This window comes from Martes martes, assembly GCF_963455335.1.
Source record: "Martes martes genome assembly, chromosome: 16".
In the NCBI taxonomy this organism is placed as follows: domain Eukaryota; kingdom Metazoa; phylum Chordata; class Mammalia; order Carnivora; family Mustelidae; genus Martes; species Martes martes.
In genome coordinates, this window is record NC_137904.1 from 50,363,710 (window position 1) to 50,380,532 (window position 16,823).

Here is a 16,823-nt window from a genome sequence, read left to right on the forward strand (position 1 = left end):
CCCATTGAGTTTTGTAGTTTGCATGGAAACTGAACTCAGTCTGCTTTGCAGTCCAGAGCTGATGCTGACACAGCTTCTGTGTTCTGTTGAGACTATTGAGCTCTATTCCATTGAAATTTCACCTAACCTCCACCTTTCCCCACAATCCTATAATAATTGTCTTTTCCTGTGTTTGGTGAGACACCCCACCATCCCTCCGGTGTGGAGTTTTTCTTGTTGCACTGAGTCCAGAGCTGACCTGGTTGAACTACAGGTTTGCCCCGGTAGACTTAGGCTGATTGGACTAGGGCAGTCTCAAACTTTACTTTGGCCTTCATGCTTATTTGTGATTCCCTTAATTTGCCTTTTGCTATTCAAAAGGACATATTAAACTGTATTTTTAAATGACAAAAAATACTATATATGCATAGCTAGTAAGCACATGAAAACATCTTAGACATCATTAGTCATGAGAGAAATACGAATCAAAACCACGGTGAGTTATCACTTTATACTCACTAGGGTGGCAACAGTTACAGTCAAAAAGAGATAAGTGTTGGCAAGGATGTGGAGAACAGTGGAAACCTCATACATTGCTGGTCGGAACATAAAATAATGCAACTGTTTTGGAAAACAGCCTGGCAGTTCCTCAAAAGGTTAAATGGAGGGCGCCTGGGTGGCTCAGTGGGTTAAGCCTCTGCCTTCGGCTCAGGTCATGATCTCAGGGTCCTGGGATCGAGTCCCACATCGGGCTCTCTGCTCCGCGGGGAGCCTGCTTCCTTCTCTCTCTCTTTCTGCCTGCCTCTCTGCCTACTTGTGATCTCTGTCAAATTAAAAAAAAAAAAAAAGATTAAAAAAAAAAAAAGGTTAAACGGAGTCACTGCGACAACTCATCAGTTCCACTCCTAGGTATATACCCAAGAGAAACAAAAACATGTCTATACAAAAACATGTCTATACAAAAACTTGTACATGACAAGTTTGTGACAATATTAGTCCAAAGGTGGAAACAACCCAAATGTCCATCAACTGATGAATGGATAAATAAAATGTTGTAGATTCATACAATGGAATATTATTTGGCAATAAAAGAGGAATGAAGTACTGATACATGCTATATCAATGAACCCCAAAAACATGCTAAGTGAAAGAAGTCAGTCACAAAGGACCACATATTATATGATTCTATTCATGTGAAATGTCCAGAATAGGCAAACCCATAGAGGAAGAAGTAAATTTTCTACCTAGGACTGAGAAAATTGAAGGGAAATGGGAAATGACTGCTAATGGATACAGGGTTTCTTTTTGGGGTGACTAAAATGTAAAACTGATTATAGTGATGGTAACACAAGTCTGAATACATATCCTAAAGACCATTATACACTTTAAATTGGTGATGTATGACCTGTGAATTATTTCAATAAAGCTGTTATTTAAAAAAAAAAAAAAAAAGAACTATGCTGGACACGGGGTCCTGTCCTGGTCTCAAAGAATTTAATACTGTGGTGGAGACAAACATTTTTAGATTAAAAAGTGCTAAGGTACAGGCGAGTATGAAGGGTCATCTGAGCACGAAGTAGGGCATCTGCGCCCAACTGGAGAATTAGGGCATGTTTTCCTTTGGTGGAAAATCATGTCCGAACTGAATCTTGAAGGAAGAGCAAAATTTAGCCAAGTGAAGTGAAGTGGAACAAGGATCCGCAAAGACCCAGGTTTGTTCTGAATACAGGAACTGGAAAAGGTACCAGGAGCAATCTGTTTCTAATATGGCAAAGTAGAAGGAGGAGAGTGCCGAGCCCATCACAAAGTAGGCTGGATAATAAGCAACAACAATAATAAATTCCTAAGCGAACTATTAGTTAAAGCTAAAAAATTTGAGTTGTACTCCAAAAGTCGCCCCCACCTTGGCCCCGGCTCAGCAGAGGCGCGAGACTGGAGCAAGTACCGTGCGGCGGAACGGATTTTTCCGGCGTTGGGGGCGCGTTTCTGGAACGGACCGGAGAAAGGAAGTGTGCTACATTATCTAAGGCACCCGCTCCTGGCTTCCGCGGGTCTCGTATTGGGTCGTTCGGGTCCCGGCTCCCCCGAGCTGGCCTGAGCCCTTGGGTCTCCGGAGACGAGTGGAGGCGGCCTCAGGCTCAGGACCCGCTCATTTCTGCCTCGGACGCCGCGGGCTGATCTTAGCCGCTGCTCGTTGGCTGTTCTTGCTGACCTTGGTCCAGGGTCGGAGCCAATGGCAGCTTGGGCTGCCGTCAGCCTGAGCAGCGTCGCTGCCCGATGCTTGCGGGGAGCGCTAGGCTCCGGGGTCCGGGCGGCTCTTCCACCCACCCTCGCGGCTTCCCAGCCTGAGCCCACGGGCTGTACCAGCGCTCCGGGCAGGACGCTGCACCTCACCGCGGCCGTCCCCGCCGGGCACAACAAGTGGTCCAAAGTCCGGCATATCAAGGGTCCCAAGGACGCCGAAAAGAGTCGCGTCTTCTCCAAGCTCTGTTTGAGCATCCGCCTGGCAGTTAAAGGTAAGTCACCCGCTGCTGCACTTTGTGCGCCCACAGCTAAACCAGGGGCCCACCCCTAACCTTTGTCCTTCATATTCTTGTCTTTTCCTAATTCCCACCGTGGCCCACACCTACCTGCATTGTATGTGTCCACTCACCTTTCCAGATGCTGAGCATCTGCCTGCATGGCAGGAGTTGCTTTTAGTACGATAATTGTAAAAGTGACTTCATTCTAGTGTGTAGCGGGGTACTTCAATGGAAACAGACTCTAAGAGTAAGGTCTATGTGTTTCTTGCCTTAAGAGACAAATCAAGGGGCGCCTAGGTGGCTCAGTGGGTTAAAGCCTCTGCCTTCGGCTCAGGTCATGATCTCAGGGTCCTGGGATCGAGCCCCGCATCGGGCTTTCTGCTCAGCAGGGAGCCTGCTTCCTCCTCTCTCTCTGCCTGCCTCTCTGCCTGCTTGTGATCTCTGTCTGTCAAATAAATAAATAAAATATTTTTAAAAAAAGAGAGAGAGAGACAAATCAAGCTCTCTAGTACCCTCTGGTTGTGGACCACAGTGTAGGTTGTTGAAGGGACGTTGAGTAAATCTGTTACTTGCCCAGTGTCAGTTTGCTTCATTAGGATTTCCTAAGACACATTTTCTTGGAAGGTAATTTTGCAACCATGTCTTTTTCAATTGTGTAGCCACTGCAAGACGACTTTTTTGTTTTTGTATTTAGTGTCAGATACCTGTAGGAGTGGAGAAAAAGGTCCTGTAAAAATCATGGACCGTGGGGTCAAGAAAACTTGGTTTCTGTCACTTATGAACTGATGATGTTGAGCAAATGGCTTAACCTTGCAGAGTTTCAGTTTCCTTCTGTAAAACAGGGATAGTACCCACTGTATGGTCATTTCTCGCACATAATAGGCACTCAGTAAATACTAATTTTTCCCTAGAATTCATGCCTGAAATTTCTCTTGGCTTCCTTCTACATTCTTGATACCAAGTGAGATCAACACTATTGAGTGTTTGTTATGTGCACTGGTAATACAGAATAATGAGGTATAGCTCCTACTCTGAGAGACAGCATGATTACACGCTATCATATGAGCGTTTCAATAATTACACACAAAATAGTAGAGTCAGAGCAAGGGGTATTAACAAGTCCAGGAAATGTTCGTACCATTTTCATCCCTCACCTCTTCGTCTGATGCAAAGCGATGTTTGCTGAAACCTAGCAGAAAGATATCCATCCTTAGAGAGGGAATTAGGAACTTCTTTTCCGAGGTGCCTGGGTAGCTCAGCAGGTTAAGCAGCTGCCTTCAGCTCAGGTCATGATCCCAGAGTCCTGGGATCAAGCCCTGCATCAGGCTCCCTGCTGACTGGGGAGCCTGCTTCTCCCTCTTCCTCTGCCTGCTGCTCCCTCTACTTGTGCGCTCTCTGCCAAATAAATAAGTAAAATCTTTTGGGGCGCCTGGGCGGCTCAGTCGTTAAACGTTTCCCTTCCGCTCAGGTTATGATTGCAGGGTCCTGGGATCAAGCCCCTCGTCAGGCTCCCTGCTTGGCGGGAAGCCTGCTTCTTCCTCTCCCACTCTACTCGCTTATGTTCCCTCTTTTACTGCGTCTATCTCTGTCAAATAAATACATAAAATCTTTATTTTTAAAAAAAAGATTTTATTTATTTGAGAGACAGAGAGAGAAAGGGAGCATGAGCAGGGGGAGGGGCAGAGGGAAAAGCAGGCTCCTCACTGAGTGGGGAGCCCGACATGGGCCTCAATCCCTGGACTCCGGATCATGATCTGAACCGAAGGCAGATGCTTAACCGACTGAGCTACCCAGGTGCCCCAAGAGACTCTTAATGATAGAGAATAAACAGAGTTGATGGAAGGAGGTGGGTGGGGGATGGGCTAGATGGATGATGGGTATTAAGGAGGGCACTTGTTATGAGGAGCACTAGGTGTTGTATGTAAATGATAAATCACTGAATTCTACTCCAGAAACCAATATTGCACTGTACGTTAACTACCTAAAATATAAATTTAAAAATATAATAAAAATTTAGGGCACCTGCGTGGCTCAGTTGGTTAAGTGGCTGTCTTCAGCTCAGGTCATGATCCCAGGGTCTTGGGATCGAGCCCTTCATTGGGCTCCCTGCTCACTGGGGAGCCTGCTTCTCCCTCTCCCTTTGCCTGCTGCTCCCTCTACTTGTGCTGTCTCTCTCTGTCAAATAAATAAAATCTTTAAAAAACAAACAAACAAACCTTCTTTTCCAAAATACTGCTCCAAGTTCCATTTAAACATTTAATATTGAATAAATGTTCAAAATTAACTGAGAGCCAGGTAGAGACTTGCTACTCTTTTGGGTGGGGATGAGTAGAGTGACAGAAATCCCTTCTTTCTCCCAGCTGTAATGAGATGTGTTCACTCACTCTTTTCTTTCCTATCTCAGAAGGAGGCCCCAACCCTGAGCACAACAGCAGTCTGGCCAACATCTTAGAGGTGTGTCGCAGCAAGCACATGCCCAAGTCAACGATTGAGGCATCGCTGAAAATGGGGGTATGTCCTCAATTTGACTTCTTGTTATTGCTCCCAGCCCCTCCAGGGCCCATGTCCGGAAGGCTGCCAGACACTCCCTAGATTATCAGAGAGACCAGTAGCATTGTGATTGATACCCTCAATGCAGAGCCTTCTGGTGGCTCTCTGACCTTGGACATAGGACATGGGAGCACAGTCAGGAATAGGATGAATAGAGAGTGTACAGAACCAGACGGCTTAGGTCTACTCAGCCAAAGTGTGAGGACGTGAGGTAGAAAGAAGGGGTACAATGTGGGGAGTGTTAGATTGAGGAAGGGTGTGTTTTTCAGATATTTATGCCTTAAAGGAGAAGAGCCAGTAGAAAGGGAGATGGGGCATTAGTGATTGTGGGAGGGACAGTGTAGAGCCCAGGTGAGAGGACACCTCTTTCTCTGGGACAGTAGGAAGGATTTGAGGAAGTGATAATCATCTTAATAACTAAAAACTATGGAGTGCTTACTCTAGAACAAGCACTTTAGTAAGAACTTTGTATGCATTATCTTACTGAATCGTCAGAACAACCTCAGAACTTCCTCAAAAGTGGAAACTGAAACACAGAAAGATTAGGTGACCAAGTCACATGGAAAATGACAGACTTGAAACCAAGCAGACTCTAGAACCTGTTTTCTAATCATTATACACATGCCTCCATGTGGGCTGTGGTGCAGATAAAGTGGAAAGAGGATTTCCCCCCACCTGGTGGTCTCTTATTTCCTTTGTGAAAGAAGAAGGAATAAGTTGTCGTTTGAGAGTTCCCGGAAAGGCAGCAAGGCAGGGTGCTGGGAGAGAGTGGTGGAGGTCAGATGTGTGGGCAAGGGATGAGTGGAGGCAGCATGGGAGGTCCGGTGAGACTGGTCACTAGACCTTCATTGAATTGTTTATATTTTGTGGCCATACTGTTTTCAGTGGTTCTTATGATAGGGCCCAGGGTGCTATTTCTTAAAGCGATACTCAGCACCCCAGGGGTAGGAGACTTCACAGGTGGGTCTCATGTGGGATGGGTGTAGGAGGATGAGTCTTGGTGGGAGTGTGGGGGGTGATGTGTGTGTTAGATGTGGGATTCAGTTGGGACAGGGAGGAAATGAAACTAGGAGATGGCTTATTGATTGTTCGGGGACCAGAGAAACAGACTCCCTTCCCAGTAAGGGGTCATACTTGCAATTACCTCAAAATGGGTCCCAAAGGGCCACCTCTCAGAGGTAGGGGACAGCAATAAAGACTTGAGACCCTAAGCTGTACCCCAGAGTGCCCATCCCGTGGAGTCAGTATCTGTATTCTGGGTTGGGATGCAAGAGGTAATTTGGAAACAGGAAAATATGCTCATGTTGTTTATTGCAGAAAACCAAGGATGTTTATTTGCTGTATGAGGGCCGAGGCCCTGGTGGCTCTTCTCTGCTCATTGAGGCATTATCTAACAGTGGCTCCAAGTGCTATTCAGACATCAGACGTATCCTGAACAAGAATGGGTAGGTGTAAGTCTGGGGAGAGTGGAAGGGTATGAAGCCTGGAGGTTCCAATTCTTTGCAAGGAAACTACAGTTGTTCCTGGTGGCCTTTGAAGTTTTAAGCATATTTCATCCATAACAGAATCCAAATGGGATCATTTCTTCTCCTTTAATTCATTCTATACTAGGCAGGATCCAAAAGACTTGTCTATCAGGTGGAGAAGAGGCCTTTTGTCCCATTTTTTCCCACCTGTAGCTATGTAATGTCCAAGTCTTAAAATGTACCACTAAGACTGGAATTTTAAATGATGAGCAACGTCTTTGCATCCACTAAACTGCAATCAGGGCAGAAAGAAGGGGATGGGGACACGTTTGGATTTTTCCCTTGCCCAGTGGTCACTGCATACTCTCCTTCAGAAGTGTGTATGTCTATACTTCGGAGGCTGGGTGGGAAACAGAGTAATTAGAATGCAGTGCTATGGGGGGGCTGAGTGTCTACAGGCATTCAGTCTAGTGTGTTTCCTGTCCTTTGAGGGGAATGATGGCTGATGGAGCTCGCCACTCTTTTGACAAAAAGGGGGTGATCGTGGTTGGAGTGGAGGACAGAGAGAAGAAAGCTGTGAACCTAGAGCGTGCCCTGGAGCTGGCAATTGAAGCTGGAGCTGAAGATGTCAAGGAAACTGAAGACGAAGAGGAAAAGAACATTTTTAAAGTGAGTATGAAGCCTTGGTGTTTGCTGGACTTTTGTCCTAATAGATGCGTTAAGGCATGCTTCTATTTCTTCTTTCTCGCACCCTGGGGTACAAGTGACAAAAAGAGTTCACATGTTGCATAAACATTTATTAAGTGAATACTACATAGGGCTTGCTTTACTGAGGACTACAAGAAGCATCCAGAACTCTGAAAACTATAGCCCTGCTGGTAAGAACTTAAACACAGTGATTCAGGTTTTGCAAAACTCTGACTGCCTTTATTCTGCTGTCTCCTGGCCCCTTACCTCTTGACTTTCTTTTGTCCCTAGTTTATTTGTGATGCCTCTTCACTGCATCAAGTGAGGAAGAAGCTGGACTCCCTGGGCTTGTGTTCGGTGTCCTGTTCTCTAGAATTCATCCCCAATACAAAGGTGCAGCTGGCTGACCCCGACCTGGAGCAGGCCGCCCTTCTCATTCAGGCTCTTGGCAACCATGAGGATGTGATCCAGGTCTATGACAACATTGAGTAACTAGCTCTATGTGCCCCTGGGGGCCTTTCTAGGCAACTGGCAGCTCATTCTGGAGCACACGCTTCTGCAGTGACTGAGACTGAAGCAGACTGGAGGCCTACTAGGGTAGGAGGCATAAAACCAAGACCTGCATGGATACGGGAGTGGCCAAGGGAGTCACTGCATCTCCGTGGGGCCTCTTTGTCAGCTCTGCTGGTGTCTCAGAGCCCTCCTGGCTGTAGGGAGGAGACAGCCAGCTAATCAGACTCTGATCTTAGGAAGTTGGTCCTTGGGGGAACAGCAGGTACCCTGAGGGCCCTTTTACTAGAAACTTCTCTTAAATAATATAACTGATCTGGGTTGCTACACTCCTGTTTTGTGGCTGTTGTGTTTTCCTGGGTTTTTGTCCAGCTGTTGGGACCCTCTTGACTTCCTTTGAAGTCTATAGGTTTAGTTCTACTACTCTAGTCCCAGGCTTTTTTTTTTGGACCAGAGAAATGTAGATCTCTCTGGCACCATTTTGCCCTAATGCTGGTCTGGTGGCCTAAACCTGTCATTAATCATGCATGTAGTATTTATTAAACACCTGTGTACCAGGAACTGTACTTAACCAGGAGCACAAGCTGTTTAGTTGGTGCCCTGTGTTAGATCCCGCTCGTAAGACCTAGGACCTCAGAGGTCAGACACAGGACTGCTGTCTGCTGGAACTGCCCTAGGCCAGTGTGAGCTGCTCTGCATGCCTCCTTGTTCTCTTCTTGTGGCCTCCTTGCCCTCACTCTGCCGGAGAGCTTAAGGCTCTAACCCAGTGGGAAATCAAGTGCCAGTGATAAGGGACTCCCAGGCCCTGTTTCACCCAGGCCCCTGTGTGTTCTGAGATTGGTCAGAGCAGACCTCTCAGCAGAGCTCCTTGGTCACCAGAATGCCCGCCCTAGCTCCTTTTCATCCCTGCTGCCAAATGCTGGGGCACTGGGAACTGGAGAGGAAACGAAAACAGAAAGAAGGGTAAAGGACTGAGTCAGAGCCTGGCCAGCTGAGAAAGAGGACCCTTTGTACCTTTGGCTCCTAAGTGTCAGTTTTGGGTTTTGAGAGACCAGGAGTGCTAGTCACTTGTGCAGAAGCCCATCAAGCATGTCAGGCCTGGAGTGGCTTTTTGATCCCTGTTATTTACCTACTTACAAGTTGTTTAAGCCAGTTCTGAGATCAGAGTAATTTTCCTAAAGGAGCTTCAGGTAAATGAGGAAAAGAACAAAAACCAATTGGCTGGCTATAAATAATAACTTCAGCTTCTAAGAAAACAGATTACTAATTCCATGATGACTTTAACAATTGGAGAGCAAAGGCTAAGGAAAGGAAAACCAATGAAATAACCCACGAAAATGCCAAAGCATATGCTCTTACACCTCATTACATAACATGATACCACCTGGCATTCTTTACTTTTTTTGTTTTGTTTTGTTTTGTTTTGAAGATTTATTTATTTGTGAGAGAGAGAATCCCAAGAGGCTCTGCACTCAGCGTAGAGCCCAACACAGGGCTTGATCTCACCACCCTGAGATCATGACCTGAGCTGAAATCAAGAGTCGGATGCTTTACAAACTGAGCCACCCAGGCATCCCACATTCTTTAGTTTCTAAAGGAGATAATTCATCTAGATATCTGATGAGCACATCCTTAAAATAGTGCAATTTAAAGTGCTGCTTTGTAATTTTTAAGATACTTAACATGTTATTTCTTTGATTTTCACAGCAAACCTATAAAATAATCAGGCCAAGTATTTTATGCACAAATGGTCTTATAGCAAGCAGGTGAGAGTAGGTCTAATACTATATCTTATATTGATAGACCTTGGTTTATAAAAATAGCTCTGTTTTATAAATGTTGAATATAATTTGGAAGAATCTGATAACTTCCGATCTGAGAAATCTGGACGAGGAGAGCCTGCTCTGGAAGGGAATGTGGCTATTCATGTGAATAGTTTTCTAATCTAATAGATAGGATTTGTTTAAAAGGATTTTTGTGTAACTGCTTTCTGCTTTGAGTGACTCTGCACTGACCCCTGGTGGTGCCCCTCAGTCTTTCCTGCGGCTAATGTGGGAAAGGCAGAAATGGAGCCTTATTTGGACCTTGTTTGGCCTCTAAGTCTGCTAAAGAGACCCTTAGCTACATAGGTTAAATAGTTAAGTAACTATTTAACTGAATAGTTAAGTAGAGAGGATATGTGTTATTCTGCCACTCAAAATTATTTTCTGAAGAATATTTTATGTCAAAGCATGTTTACAACATAATATTAAGTGGAAAAACAAAGATGTAAAGCTATATGTATAGTATGGTCCAAATTTTAAAATATAATCATACTTTAATCTATGAACTTTTTAAAAAAAGACTAGAAGGAAGTATAGCAAAATCTCAAAACTGGTTATCTGTGGGTGGAGATGTTATCACTGAGCTTTATTTTCTATAGTCATATATTTTATGAGCAGAAACATTTAAAAAAAAAAAAGAAAACTAGTCACATTATTGTCCAACTAGGGTGACAGCATGTGAGAGGCCAGGCATCAGGCATACCTTAACCTCCAAAGAATGAGATCTGGTCTTGGCTTGCCTTTGCCTTATCGTCCGTCATTGTCTTAGCAGACAAAATCATTCAATGCCTTGCAGCTGGCTTTGGCTCACTTTCAGGTGACCTTTCCATGGGATGGAAGTATTTGTGACAGGTTCCGTCCACAGCCTTGCCTCTCACAAGAAGCGTTCACATGGTACATAGCTGCCTTCCCTCTGCCAGAGGGCTCAGCTGAATCGAACAGGAACCATGAAGGCTCTGCTTCCAGTCCACAGTGGAAATTCAGCCATGGCCGGAGTTACTTTTTTGGTTTTTTGTTTTGTTTTGTTTTGTTTTACTCTCTGAAACTTACAGCACAACAGTCAATAAAACTTCACACTTGAAGAAACCCCAACTTGTAGACTTTGATTTGAATCCCTGGGGACTCCTCTGGAGCCATTCTGAAGAGGAAATAAATGAGCCAGTAAGTCTGGCAAGAGGGAGTGATGATAGATACCACACTAGTCTAGACCGGAACCACTTTCTCTCCTTATGCCCTCCTCAGACACCGAACACGATAGTAGTTTTTGCTTTTTCTCTTTTTGTCTTTCTTTTAGCAATGTGAAAGGGGTAACATCTGTGGTTTTTGAATGAATAAGTGAACCTCAAATGGGAGATTCCCTACCCTGTTCCTTCTAAGATACAACCACAGTTAATCTACTCTGTATTATTCTACTCCTTGGAACCAGTCTGCTGGGGAATAGATTTCAACTCTGCCAGTTGCCAGGAACCCTGGACAAGAACTTAACCTCCGTGCACGCATTTCTTCATCTATAGAAAGAGGACAATAGTACCTATCTCACAGGGCTATTTTAACAAATGTTAAGCACTTAAAACAGTGCCTGGCAATAGTAAGTGCTCAATAAATGTTGGCCTTCTCCCCCCAACTCAGTATGAATGAACATTTTTATTTATTTTTTTTTTAAAGATTTTTTTTTATTTCTTTATTTGACAGACAGAGATCACAAGTAGGCAGAGAGGCAGGCAGAGAGAGAGGAGGAAGCAGGCTCCCTGCTGAGCAGAGAGCCCGATGCGGGACTAGATCCCAGGACCCTGGGATCATGACCTGAGCCAAAAGCAGAGGCTTTAACCCACTGAACCACCCAGGTTCCCCTGAATGAACATTTTTAAAAACTGAAATGTGATCACCCTCTACATTTCTGCTTTATAAGTAGTTTTTGTTTTTTTCACTTAACAATGTATCCTGGATGCTTCAGTGACCATTACTTACCTTTGCTCACTTGTAGAGTGTTCCCTAGGATAAATTTATAGAAGTGAAATTTCTAAATGAAAAGCAAATTTTCCCTATTAGTATCAATAATATATAAAATATCAATGTTTTAAAAATCTTCTCCGAGGTAGACATCATTCCTTAACAAATGCAGATAAAATAACTGGTTGAACTACTGATCTGAATATATTCTTTACCTCTGAATTGAAAAAACTTTCAATAGGGGCACCTGGGTGGTTCAGTTGGTTAAGTGTCTGCCTTCCACTCAGGTCATGATCCTGGGGTCCTGGGATTGAGGTCTACATAGGGTTCCCTGCTCAGTGGGGAGTCTGTTTCTCCCTCTACCCTTACCCCTCACTCATACTCACTCTCTTCCCTCAAATAAATAAATAAAACCTTTTTTTTTTAATAATTTTCATCAAATCAAGGGGTAGCTTTGTTGGCATTCTTTTTCTTTTCTTATTTTAGAGAGAATGCACATAAGCAGGGGTGGGGGAGCAGAGAGAGAAAGAGAGAGAGAGACAATCTTAAGGCTCCACACCCACTTGGATCCTGATGCAGGGCTCAGTCTTGACCCTGAGATCACGACCTGAGCCAAAATTGAGTCCAACCCTTACCCAACTGAGCCACCCATGCACCCCTTGTTTTCTCTTTTAATACCAAATTCATTGAGCTATCCCTGAAAAGAATTCATTCATCTTTATTATTCCCTATCTCATGTCCGAGTGTCTCTGTGCTCTTGAAAGGAAAAAAAGAGAGTGTTCAGCTGGTTTATCAGACTGTCTGACGCCCTTAGCATTGGGATCAGGTATGGCTCAGGTACTTAACCAGGGGCATCTACTCTGTGACACCATGGTAACAGACTTGAGAAGGCATGACCCAGATGGGAGTCTTCACATGGGGAAAATGAAGAGTGAGGAGAGAAACAATATAGAAAGAGAAAAAACTAAAAGGGCACACTTGTTGAGATTACATTCAACTACTAACATCCCCAGTTAAGGTTCACTTACTAAAAAAAAAATTTTTTTTTTTTTTAAATGTACCGTGAAAGATGCTAGGCATACCGATCTGAATGACAGCTTCTGTCTCTATGCTTACTTCCTTAAAGGCAGTTACAAAAGAGTGGGACGGGTGCTTTGGTGAAGAAAGTATTAGGTGCTCTAGTACCCAGAATTGTGAGTATTTGTCTGGAAGGGTTTCTGGGAGGGAGTGATGTTCAGGCTTAGTTCTTTCCTGAAAGAATGAAGATGGGGGGAAGAGTGGAGGAGACGAGTATTCAAAACAAAACAAAATAGCAGATGCAGAGGTATAGAGGCGAGACGAACTACAGTGGTTCTTTGTGGCCAGAACATAGAATTTGAATGACAGGGTTAGCAGAGGTGGGGAATGGAAAAGCTTGTGGCTGAAGAGGCATAGCCTGAGTCTGGCAGGGCCTTCTTATCTATATCCACATACTTGATTTATCCTAAGGGCTATAGGAAACTATAAAGTTTTTAAGCAGAGCATGACGGGATCAGGATCCATTTTAGAAAGATCACCCTGTGATGTAAGCAGACACTGTTATACTGGGTTTGAACTAGGATGGTGGAGCTGAGGTTGGGAGAGGAATGGACAGATTGGTGACATGGTCAAGGTTAGCTGTGGGAGGAGAGAAATGGAGAGGAAGTGTTCTCCAAGGTAGAGAATTCACAGGGCAAACCTGGGAAACTGAAGATCGCAGAGGAAATACAGAACGATGGAGGAAAATGATGAATTCAGTTCAGACCTGTAGAATCTGAGATGCCTATGGGAAGCTAGAGGATGAGGCCTTGGAAGCTCAGAGGAAAGTCTAGTATGGTAACTTCAGCATGGGAATGTTTGAGATGGCTGCTAAGGGACAGACAATGTAAAGGAAGCCCTCAAAGCAGTTGCTAGAAGGAAAGAAAGTCACAAGACTCTTTTCAGCTAAAAACTTATGTGTTTATACTGCAGTTCTCTCCTATGTGCGAGGCACTATTCTAAGTGCTGGTGATGGGATAAGGCAGTGAACGGGACAAAATCCCTGCTGCCACACAGCTTATGTTCATGGTAGTTAGAGGAAAGACTAACATACAATTTTAGTCACTATGAAGAAAAATAAGGCAGAATAAAGAATGATGGAGAGGAGAGGGGCTCTTTTGGAAAGGGTGCTTACAAACTCAAAAGAGTTGATGTTTGAGCAAAGACCTGAATAAAATGCAGGAGTTAGCCATGGGAACACTTTGGGGAAGAGCATTCCAGGTAGAACAAATGGCAAGTGCAAAGATCTTGAGGTTGATAGGTTCAAAATGTGCTAAGACAGCAGTGTGGCTGGAAGAGTGATCATGGGAGAGAGTTAGAGATGAGGTAGGAGAGGATGGCAGGGCCAGCTCCTACTGAGTCTGAAAGGCCATGACAAAGACTTCTTGGGTATTATTCTAAGTGCAGGGGGAAGCCATTGGAGGCTTAACAGCAGGGCGATGGCATGCCCTGAATTACACTGTATAAGGATCGCTCTGGCTGCTGTGCAGAGAATCATTTTTCAAGTGGCCACAGAGGAAACAGGGGGATGGGTTAGGAAGCTAGGGCAGTCATCCAGGAGAGGGTAGCAGCTTGGACCAGGCTGATAGTGGTGAGAAGTGGTTGGATTCAGATATATTTTGAAACCAGAGGCGAGAAGACCTGCTGAAGGATTAGATATAGGGGTGTTAGGCAAAGAGCAAAACCAAATACAATGGGAAAATAGAGGAGCTGGATGTTTTCGGGGGAGGGAGAAAGGTTAAAGAGTTCAGGGTGAAACTTGTGAAATTGGGAGATGTGTTTCAGACGTTCCAAGAAAAGCTGCTGAATAAACCTTCCAATACAGGCAATGGAGTGAGTACTAGATTTCCACTTGCATAGTTATGTCTTTTTTTAATATTTATCTCACAGGTCAATAAAATTTAGGGTCAGATATGAGCCTCAGATTGGTAGATTGAGACCTCCAGCCCTGGCTTGTTACACACATTCTCACCAGGGTGATACCCCATGGAGGGAAAAATGATTAAGGGGTGAAAAAAAAATCTTAGATAATACAGTGGTATGTGGCCTTCAAAGCTCAACCCTACTTGACCAAATCTTATTCCTTAGTATTTAATTTCTCTCATTAGAATTTACATTTAATTAAGTAATTCAGAATGTTCTCCTGGGTGGGGGGCAAGGGGAAGGTGATAATGAAAAAGCAGTTAAGAAACACTGGCCTGGTACAAGAACATGACATTTGGTGGCAGGTAGACCTGGTATGAATCCTGGCTTTACCACTTGGACATGGTCCTTGACTTGTTTGAGCTTCCATTTCCTCATTTAAATGCCAATAGTATTACTTACCTCAGTTATTGAAAAGATTAAATAAGATGATGTGCCTGGCATATAATAAACAACTAATAATTATTAATTTTCTTTCCTTTTTACTTTTTTTAAACTTTTAAAAATATTTTATTTATTTATTTATTTGACAGAGAGTCACAGCGAGAGGGAAAACAAGCAGGGGGAGAGGGAAAGGGGAAAAGTGGGATTCTGCGCAGAGCGGGGAGCCGCATGTGGGTCTCGATTCCAGGACCCTGGGATCATGACATGAGCCGAAGGCAGAGGCTTAACGACTGAGCCACCCAGGCGCCCCTTTCCCTTTTACTTTCTCCCCTTCCCAGAAAAGAGATTTTTATAGTTAAGAACTACTTAACTGGATAGGGATCTATCCAGATCTTAAACTGGATAGGGATCTATCCAGATCTTAAACTGGATAGGGATCTAATCAAGTGGGAGAAAGACCGACTTAAAAGCTTGTTGGAAAGAAAAAAGAAAACAGGATAAGGAGCCTGATTGAATATTGGGGGGAGGAGGGAGAGAGTGTAAAGAAAGAGGGGAGTCCAAAGTAATTCTTGACAGATTTGACACCCAAGGCAAAGCCACCACTAAAGATTCTTAGTTGACGGTTGACAATGGCATCAGAGGAAGATTATTCTGGCGTCTGACTTGTACTACAGCGGAACAGCAAGAGAGGAAGGGAGCCCATATTAATTGCGATGGATTTGGCATCTGAAGACGTGGGTGTATAAAATACTGAACAATGAGTGTTGGGGAAATTAATTATGGTCATTCTCTATTTTGAAATATCATGCAGCCAGTACAATTGTTTTGGAACAATATTTCAGTGGCACGGGAAAACACATAATAAAATGTAAGCACACTACAAAACAATATGAAGCCATTTTTGTCTAACATTGTGTATCTCGGTAGGAAAGAGATTAAATTATCCCTGGCGTGGATTTTTTTTTTCGGTTTTAATTCGAATAGCTTGTATTGCTTTCATAACCAAAGAAAAAAAAGCTTTTATCCGAAAGAACATCTCTGACCTCGCCACTTACTGGTGTCAGCCCTGGCCAGCAGCGGAACTCCCAGACTTCTGAGGACCCACATTCCAGTACTACCCCAGCCCCTCGGAGGGTGTGGCCCCGGAGGTAGGAGACCCAGGAAAAGGCGGGCAGTGGTGAGGCCGCCCCTGCCTCCCGGCAAGCGCAGCGTCCGGACCGGAGGACTTGTCAGGGGATCGGGCGGCAGAGATGGCCACACGCCGGGAAGCGCTCAGAGCCAGAACCCTCCCCGCTTTCTCTGCGCCCGGTGCGGGAACAAGAAGGGGCAGGACGCCGGCCTCAGGGGCCGCCCGGGCCTCCGAGAACAGGGAGGGCGGGAGGCTGGCGGCCCCTCCAGCCGCTTTCCCAAACTCCAGCCCCAAAGTAGCCGGGGGGAAACAGCGCCAGCCCGCGCGCCTGCCGAGCCATCAGTGACCGACGGGAGGTGGGAATGTGGGCGGAGCCTCTCGCGGGAGCTGTGATTGGAGCAACCAACACCTCCCGGGGAGAGAGGGCGGGCGAGACGGCCCGAGATGCGTAGAGGCGGGTGCTCAGAGCCCTCTGCGTGATTGGCTAGCAGAGAGTGAACCGGGTGCTGTTTCGATGATTGGCAGGCAGTAGACAGCCCTCGGAAACGGCCTTGGCTTCGCCCATTGGCAACCTGCGAGAGTGGGCGGGATTGGTTCATCGTGTGGTGCTGATGATTAGCTGGCGACTGAGAGTTAGGGTGTTGGGAAGAGAGCGGAGTTGGGGGGCGACTGGGGCAGCGACTTCCTCCCTGTTATTGGCTGGTGAAGTGAGTGGGGGTGGTATGAAGGTCCAGCGACTGCCTGGGATTGGCGGGCGCTGCGGTGAGTGACAGGCAAGGGGGCGAGCTGCGCGACCAGCGGTTTGTTTTTCGGAGCGTTCCTGAGGTGGAGAACGGTGGCCGGA

The 16,823-nt window shown here is 45.2% G+C and overlaps 1 protein-coding gene across 1 annotated transcript; it reads left to right on the top strand.

The window, feature by feature from the left end:
- The first annotated feature begins 1,995 nt into the window (after positions 1-1,995).
- Positions 1,996-10,627, top strand: TACO1 (translational activator of cytochrome c oxidase I). The gene is made up of 5 exons (XM_080826862.1): positions 1,996-2,495; positions 4,906-5,012; positions 6,369-6,496; positions 7,009-7,186; positions 7,496-10,627. Exons 1-5 carry the CDS (start codon positions 2,213-2,215, stop codon positions 7,694-7,696), a joined length of 897 nt encoding a protein of 298 aa, XP_080682988.1. The 5' UTR covers positions 1,996-2,212; the 3' UTR covers positions 7,697-10,627.
- The last annotated feature ends 6,196 nt before the right edge of the window (positions 10,628-16,823 follow it).

Coding starts and splice junctions, on each gene's coding strand:
- TACO1 (XM_080826862.1), top strand. CDS start 2,213: ATGGCAGCTTGGGCTGCCGTCAGCCTGAGCAGCGTCGCTGCCCGATGC. Junction 5,013..6,368: donor AGGCATCGCTGAAAATGGGG/GTATGTCCTCAA, acceptor TGTTTATTGCAG/AAAACCAAGGATGTTTATTT. Junction 7,187..7,495: donor AGGAAAAGAACATTTTTAAA/GTGAGTATGAAG, acceptor TTTTGTCCCTAG/TTTATTTGTGATGCCTCTTC.